The 8,154-nt window shown below is 37.6% G+C and overlaps 2 protein-coding genes and 1 long non-coding RNA gene across 3 annotated transcripts; 1 reads left to right on the top strand and 2 right to left on the bottom strand.

Annotated features, from left to right (window-relative positions):
• LOC138126734 (uncharacterized) lies at nucleotides 1–635 on the bottom strand. The gene is made up of 2 exons (XR_011157937.1): nucleotides 465–635; nucleotides 1–409 (listed from the first exon to the last, which is right to left on the bottom strand). It is a non-coding gene; the product is annotated as an uncharacterized lncRNA (long non-coding RNA).
• On the top strand, nucleotides 631–5,167 carry LOC138126731 (probable protein phosphatase CG10417). The gene is made up of 6 exons (XM_069042505.1): nucleotides 631–870; nucleotides 934–1,468; nucleotides 1,657–2,049; nucleotides 3,767–4,051; nucleotides 4,101–4,453; nucleotides 4,507–5,167. The coding sequence occupies exons 1-6, from the start codon at nucleotides 760–762 to the stop codon at nucleotides 4,693–4,695; spliced, it is 1,866 nt and encodes a 621-aa protein (XP_068898606.1). The 5' UTR covers nucleotides 631–759; the 3' UTR covers nucleotides 4,696–5,167.
• A 1,260-nt stretch (nucleotides 5,168–6,427) lies between these two features.
• On the bottom strand, nucleotides 6,428–8,154 carry LOC138126733 (BTB/POZ domain-containing adapter for CUL3-mediated RhoA degradation protein 3). The gene is made up of 2 exons (XM_069042507.1): nucleotides 7,854–8,154; nucleotides 6,428–7,801 (listed from the first exon to the last, which is right to left on the bottom strand). Exons 1-2 carry the CDS (start codon nucleotides 8,035–8,037, stop codon nucleotides 7,083–7,085), a joined length of 903 nt encoding a protein of 300 aa, XP_068898608.1. The 5' UTR covers nucleotides 8,038–8,154; the 3' UTR covers nucleotides 6,428–7,082.

Below are 8,154 nucleotides of genomic sequence, written 5' to 3'. Positions count from 1 at the left end.
AAAATACAAACTTTCAAACTATATTATAACTACTGTCATTATGTAACAAAATGATGGGACAAAACAACGTACACATAAATAAATATATTTCCTACAAGAAGCACCCAATTGCTGAGAGCACAGTACATACGACAAGATTACAGATAATGATCTCAACTCTCTAAAGACAATAGTCGGCATTCTACAGCGTCGAGGATTGTCTTCAGAGAGTCAAAGTGTATGTCACACCTTGTAGCGAACTGATTAAAGTTGTTACACATTAAAATGACCGGCGACTTAAGTAACACATTTGTTCTGTAGCTAGGAATATAAAACGTAGTAGAAATATGTAGTTAACTTAACAGTAACACAAACCGGAACACTGCAGAAAAGCGAAAGAGCGGAGATCCAAAGACGAACTGTTCACGACCTGCGAAAGAACGAAAAAAAGTAAAAAACGAAACAGAGTTCGCACCACAGAACACCTAAGCACGTGCTAAAAACAACTTGGTTACTTGGTCTTGGTATTTTTATTTTACCAATTTTACCCACCAAGTTTCTGTTGGCAGTGTCATGGAGGAACGATGGTGGGGCCATCTATAAAAAGTATGATTAACTAAATATGTGTTTCTCGCTGTTTCATATGAAGTGCCAACCCCCTGGTAGAAGTTCGCATGAAATCGAGTTAACAAGTCGTATTTTGTGCCGGTATTGTTTAATATTGTAAAAAAAAAATCAACCAAACTTTGTTTTGTAAACGTTTAAAATATTCCACCAACAATGGGTTCGTATTTATCAGAACCAGTCACCGATAAACAGTCCACGGACGAATCCAACGACGAATTAATTTGTGGGGCAAGTGCCATGCAAGGCTGGCGCCTTAGCCAAGAGGTAATGAAGAAATAGACCGCTAAAACTTTTCCCTAGAAAGCCCTAAACGATCAGTAATTTCAGGATGCTCACAATTGTATTTTGGATTATGACACAAACACATCTTTTTTCGCCGTTTATGATGGACATGGGGGCCACGAAGTGGCGAGATACTGTTCACAAGAACTTCCCAATTTCATTAAAAAGACGTCTGAGTACCAGGAGGATAAAATTGAAGAAGCCCTGGTGTCAGGGTTTCTACGTTTTGATGCGACCATTACCGAGCCAGATGTTGTTACAGTTCTCAAGGAGTTGGCGGGCATACCAGATGACTTATTTGAGAGTGAGGATGAAGAGAATGTTGATAATTTATATGAAGAAGCAACTATGCCTATTGAGCAAGTTATGGAAAAGTATACATGTAGTAAAAAAGATCCTTTATTGAGGAGTAGAAGGAAGAAGGAGAAGCTTGCTGCAGTGGCTAATGAGAATACTAAAACAGACAGTGATCCTACTATTGGCACCTCCAGTTCAGCAGGATGTTCTTCGAGTTCGACTGCAAGTCTCCCCGATAAGTCTGAGGATGGTGTTAGTAGTTCTAGTGAGGCGCAAGTAAATGGTTAGTGTTTTTTTTTTAATTAGTGAAGCAAAATTTTCGGTCGTTAATTTATTGTGTTTGTTTTTCCTAAAAAAGTGCCAGCTCTGAATTCTGATAGTGGTTAGTGGTAGACCTGCAGTCGGCCATTTTGTCCATTCACATAACCTATTTTAACTGATCCAAAATTTGAGTAAATTTACATTTTTTAGCCAAAAACGGTGATGAAAACAAAGTGGAAACAAATGGACCTCAAGAGTCTTCTGAAGTTGAGTCTTCGGTACAAAACAGTTCAGAAGTAAAGGAAGTGGCGTCATCATTAAGTGAAAATAAAGATGAAAGTTCCATACAAAATGGTGAAGTTTCAACTCCCGATTCAAAGACTCCCACTAAGGTTGATGTCAGTAGTTCATCTACACCTGTTGAAAATGGTACAGTTTCTAAGAAAGGCAAAGGAAAAGCTGTGATCAAGCCAGAACCTGTAACTTCACAAATTAACACTCGACCAAAACGAACTCCACAGCAATTGTATACAAACTGGCTTAATTGTGGTGAGGAAAGTGAAGATTCAGAAGAAGAAGATCAAACATTTGTGGCTTCTAATGGTATGTGCATGTACCAAATATATCATACAATTTTCAAAATTGCGCAACTGTGACCTGTAAAAGAAATGTTAAGTCTATCCTACCTACAGAGTTGCCACATACATTTTTGTACACAGTTGCCATATTTATCTATAACCATTTTGAATCACCCAATAAATGTATAACCTCTTCATGTTGTATAGAACTATGGTGGTGAAATCGCATACATTTGGCATTAACTTTTATATGAGTTGTCATAGTAACAGGTCAGTCATTTGCACCACAGTGGTTCTTTACAATGTGAACAGGTATTAGGCTTCGCCATTTCTATTGAAACACCACCTGCTAATTGTCATTTTGGCAACGCAGCAAAAATGTTTAGTGACTTTTTTTTCTATTATGTATTGTATTTTTTTGTTCGACACTGTCAGAATTTGAGAATTTTCTCCTGTGTAAACGGATTTTGATAAGATTTTAACCGATTTGGAGCCTTTAAGGGGCTCGTTGAACAAAAAAACGTTGTATTCAACTCGTTCGTGTGTAAATTGTGCCTTTTTTGGCATGAGTGGGCCAGTTTTAAACGCGAGTGAAACGATTTATACAAACTCGTTAAATAATAGTATATTAAAGAACGAGTTTTATAAGGGTTGATTTGGCGCACGAGTCCCAAGTGTAGAAAACGACCCGTAGGGGAGTTTTGTATGGGACGAGTGCGCCACTGCCCTTATAAAACGAGTTTTTTATGTTATTTTTTAGAATTTGCACCCTTGTTTTAATTTTTAAATAAAAAAATTAAATTTTCAAATTCTAGGGAATTTTATATTAATTGGTAATTCAAGGTAACGGATGCAACTACGTCTGCAACAGATATTAAAAAGTAGAGTTTGAACATTAATATTGGAAATTTTTTGGTGTAAATGACAATAATATACTGAAATATTGATAAAAATTTTCTTAGAGATCTATTAAACTACGAGTGCTTTAAGAGATAGCCATTAACGACTCCAAATTGAATACAATAATAGACCCTTTAGAGACGCAGATTTTAAAAACTACTATTATGCAGTGTCCCAGAATGAACCAGCATAATTTTAACCACGGGCTACTGGCTTCATGTAGAACTCGGAAAAATATTTTAAAAATTCTTTGTCAAAAAATAAAATGACATGTTATTTAAAGCGAACCAGCTGAATCGTGTTTATATGTGAGCGGGGTATTATGCAAAGTTGTACTGGTCGACTTGTCGGGGACTATTTTGTCCTAAGACTGCTTATTACCCACCAAGGCGAAATTTGCTGCACGACTCGGAGGTGAAACTCGCCTGAGAGGGTAGGAGCCGTTACACGTGAATAAAATATGATACTTGCTACTACATTTAAGAATAATTCTGATAGGAATATTGCGCAGTCTAATGGAATCTTTTTAGTATATGCGCTGATTTGCGAATACAGTTTTGCGATTTGTCATAACCGGGGGGAGTAATGAGTCACTACTCGTGACCGTGGGTTATTGAATAGGAGCAGAAAAGACTAATAACTAATAATTTAACATAGCTTACGAAATAATAAGAAATTGGCTCTGATATGAAATATCAAATAATGGCGCTACAATTCATACAGTTGATATAATCTGAGAGAATCATGAAAAACTTTAAAGAAATTGGTTCTCTAAAACGTTTTATAGCATTCAGTGTGTTCCAGAAGTATCAGCTAACAGTTTTTTATTTTTTTATTTGCAGGGGAGGAAAGTTCAGATAATGATGAAGATGATGGTGTTAATATTGCTATCTGCACGTCCGAATCTGACAGCTCCGCAGAGGAAGTAGATGAAGAGGGGGGTGAAGAAGGGGAAGAGGAAGAAGAGGAAGACGATGACGACGACGATGAAGACATGAATTATGCCAGAAATATTAAAGAAATTCCCGGTTCAGATAGCGGTTGTACAGCAGTGGTGGCTCTCCTGCGAAACAACAAATTGTACGTGGCAAACGCCGGTGACTCGCGTTGCATAGTGTGTCGAAATGGTAATCCCTCCTTCATGTCATCATAAACAAACTAATCGGTCCTTTGCAGGCAAAGCGATCGAAATGAGCATAGACCACAAGCCGGAGGATGAACCAGAAACAGAACGAGTTCTCAAAGCGGGAGGTAAAGTTACCGGCGACGGTCGCATAAACGGCGGTCTGAATTTGTCAAGGGCAATCGGGGACCACGCGTACAAACAAAACAAAGAACTGTCAGATCGTGAGCAGATGATCACGGCCTTGCCAGACGTGAAGACGTTGACGATAAATCCCGGAGAAGACGAGTTCATGGTCTTGGCTTGCGACGGAATTTGGAATTCGATGTCCAGTCAAGAAGTTGTGGATTTTATTAAACCCCGCATGACGCAAGGGGTGGAGAAACTGTCAAAGATTTGTGAACAGGTAACGTACATATTATGTTTCGCTCTACATATTCTGTTAATGTTGATCTGTAGATTTTCGACCATTGCCTGTCCCCCGAATCGTGGTTCGACGGTATCGGTTGCGACAACATGACCGCAATTATCGTAAAATTCAAGTCAAGTGTTAGTAAAAGAGCCGCCTCACCTCAACCTGAAGAAAACGAACCAAAACGGGCAAAGACTGAAGTAAACAGTGAAGTGCAGGTCGATACAACAGTATAAGTTTCCATATATGAATTCTAATTACGTTATATTTTTTATTAATTTCTTTTTATGAGAGATCATTCGTGACAAACTATCGTTCTCAGCCTCACTTTTAAGGTGTCATGATTGTCTCGATTATATACTTTTTCGTTACTGAACACCATGGTGTAGGTGCCTTCAGTTAAAATGAGCACTGTGGTGGAATATATAATAGATTTGTACAATATAACTGTATTTTATTATTCATGATCATATAGAACATTCATTTTAACTCCTGAGAAGTCATTTTAGCGATAGATTTTTTTAAAAATAATGATTAATTGAGTCTCGGGATATGTCGATTGTAAGTCACTGAACTTGTGTATTCTGTAATCTAAGTAGTGATAAGTTTTGTGTATTTATTTTAAAATTCGATTTGGTTGATCAAACTTCTTAGCATTGTTACAACAGAGAGAAATGTAATAAAGTATTTAATAGATTTTTAACAGAGTAGGCTTTTCAGTGCCACATTTTTTTATCAAATGTCGCACGGAGATCCGGTGGGTGCGAAAAATGTTTCAGAAAGTCGCGACAAGATAAAATTGACCAATGGGTGGTTGACATTGGGGAACTCCACTCTGGTTCAGATCTTGTGTAGATGCACTGCAGTCACGAAGGATTATCAGAAATTCACGTTCAGATCTCGGAAATAACTAACAGTGTAAAGGTAGCCACAGACGAACGGGATTTCCTCACGGTTCGGCCTGAACGGTCCAAGCCTTGAGGAATTCCTCAACGTGTATGGCGGCGTCCTTGAGGCCGCGGTGGGTCGGAGACATAAAAATCGCGAACAAAAATCAATTCCGTATGTGGGCGAGGGTTCGGTAGAGAAAATCTCCAAGGAAATCCCGCTCGTGTATGGCTTTTTCCTTGAGGAAATCCCGCTCGTGTATGGCTACCTTAATATACGCCATTTGAGAGAATCTATAGGGTGAGGGCTTTGCATTCTGTTAGGCATTCACCATCTGTAAACGCTTGTTCTTAACTTTACCGTAAGTTTCTCCAACTAATCACAACAGACTTGTTTCGCGATGGTTCGATTGGTTTAAACTTCATGTAATAATTATTCTTTGGGGGAAGTTCTTGTTATGCCGGTAACAGCGTTAAATTCTTGCGATTGGCCCATGGGATCTGATGTGTATTGCTATTGTAAACAATCCACTTTCATCTCCTGTTACAATTTTATCTCAGAAAGCCCTCAATTTCCAATGTACCGATAGAAATTCTTAATTAAAAGTTTCCATAAATTCATAACCTTCGTTTAGACAGCGTAACATTCTCTTACATCGGTTAATAAAAGATTTTGCTCCGTCATGTCTTCATAAGGTCGTCCGGTTCTCACTTGAACAGTTTCTCCATTAATATATTCCTTGAACCAAAATAAAACATTCTGAATATGTTTTGCTAGTGCATTTAAAAATTAACAAAATAATTCGCATTATTCTCCTAATCCACTCGGTTATAGTGACTTGTGTCCAGATAGTGTCTACAGCCTATTGGAATCAACAATTAATGAAAAATGTTCAATTAAAATATAACTCGGCGAATATTTTTAGATTTTTCAGTAAAATTCCCATCCATATTTGTCTCTACAGCAGATTTTTCAAAATTATAGGACATTCTTACATTAAAATGAGATCAAAAAATAGTATCTCAGTACATTCTACAATTCTACATTTTTGCCACTTCACATAATATTTAACTACAGTCGTAAATAATATGCAACGTTTTATTTTTTATCATATTACATATCATTTATTAGTACAATTAATTAATTATTATATCAAAGATCACAGAAACGACTTTCATACAACAAAAAAGTTACATGATTAGTTTTTCTTTTTGTAATTTCCTGGAGTACGGTGAATATTTCTAGTACACTTTCATTTATTTATCTTTATAACAACATTAATTTCCTTTTTAATCTCGCACAACATAAAAAAGAGACCATTATGATTCTGTCGTTTCCACAATTTACGTGAGTCAACATTTACGGTTGTTCGTAAATGGCGAAACAAACAAAAGTGCATCATAAATAAAGAAATACTGTTCATTGTTTGAGATATGAACATGAAGTTTAGATTAGCCACTTCAATTTAGGCCACAGTTATTTAGATTCTTTAGCTTTTCTGCCCCCGAAGATTATACAGTACAGTGCCGAGTTACCCAAGCTTGTTAGTTGAAACTGATAGTCGTCGGCTTGGTGACAATCACCAAATTTACAAAGCAAAAAATAAATCAGTCGTGTCTTTGGAATCTGGAGATCACATAAAATAATGTTGGTACGTTACCAACAGGCGAATTAAACAGAAAAATCAACAGAGATGTGGCCCAAACCCGACCAATTTAAACAAATATGATAATAGTTAGGCTTGATTATTAGATTTGTTGGACCTTAATCGGTCCAATCCTGAGCGTTCTTCTTCTTCGTCACTCGTATAGGAAGACATTCCAGAAACAGCCCCTCTGGTTGAAGTGACTTGCATCAGTTCTTGATCGGGGGCATTCCTGCTTTCGTATAGTAAAATGTTTAACGTCTCTTCATAAATTCTCGCTTCAGGACATTCAACTTTTGTGTGCTTTTTATCAGTAGCGTACACAATTGACGTGCAACACACTTCTGAAACTTTCTTGCCGTGTCCGTAAAAAACCCAACAGCAAATCTCGCTCGTACTGATTACATCCTTGAGGAACAAAACTCGGTTGCTATACCACAAAGAAAGCTTATCAAATAACTCGATGTTTTTCAGTAAATTATCATCTGAAGTTGTTGTATAAGAATACTTATTGTTATGACGATTAATAAGTAGTTTGATAGCAGGCTTGGTTGTTGAGCTAATCAGCAATTCTTCTTCTTTTTGTGAGGTAATTAGTGGAACTTTACAAATGGGGTCATGATCGCTCCTCTCTTTCTTGGCCAGAGCTTGAGTGCACGATTCTGCCAACTCCGCGATACAATAATACTTGGCTTCCGCGTACAACTCTGCAATTTCTTTGCTACTTTCCGGTAGAGATACACTGCCGTCTCGCAAAAAATTTAAAATTGCCCCAAAGTGTTTGCCACATCGATCGATTAAGATCCAACCTGCAAATATGACCAAACTGAGTAGAATTCTAAGGGGGGTCAAAGTACCTACCATCAGAGTCAGACAACACTTCCATTCTACCACTAAACATCGCTCGCAGCATCGTGTCGTGCTTAGTTAAGGTCCCAATGGTTGTATAATGAAGACATCCTCCCACATTGAGTTTCACGTACTGTGAGGGATTTCCTTTGATCACAGTCTTACCCGACATGGTGTTTGTTTCAGATTTCAACATTCAAGCTGTTGTGTTTACCGAATTTACAAAAAATTAGCAAATTATCAGTAAACACCTAATTACCGACGGATGCCATTTTGACAGCTAGGTTGACAGCACTATCAGGGGTGCGTTCAG

The sequence above is a fragment of the Tenebrio molitor genome, chromosome 3, assembly GCF_963966145.1.
Source record: "Tenebrio molitor chromosome 3, icTenMoli1.1, whole genome shotgun sequence".
Classification (NCBI taxonomy): Eukaryota; Metazoa; Arthropoda; class Insecta; order Coleoptera; family Tenebrionidae; genus Tenebrio; species Tenebrio molitor.
Note: the sequence above shows the minus strand (reverse complement) of the source record. Positions and strands in the feature narration are given on the sequence as shown.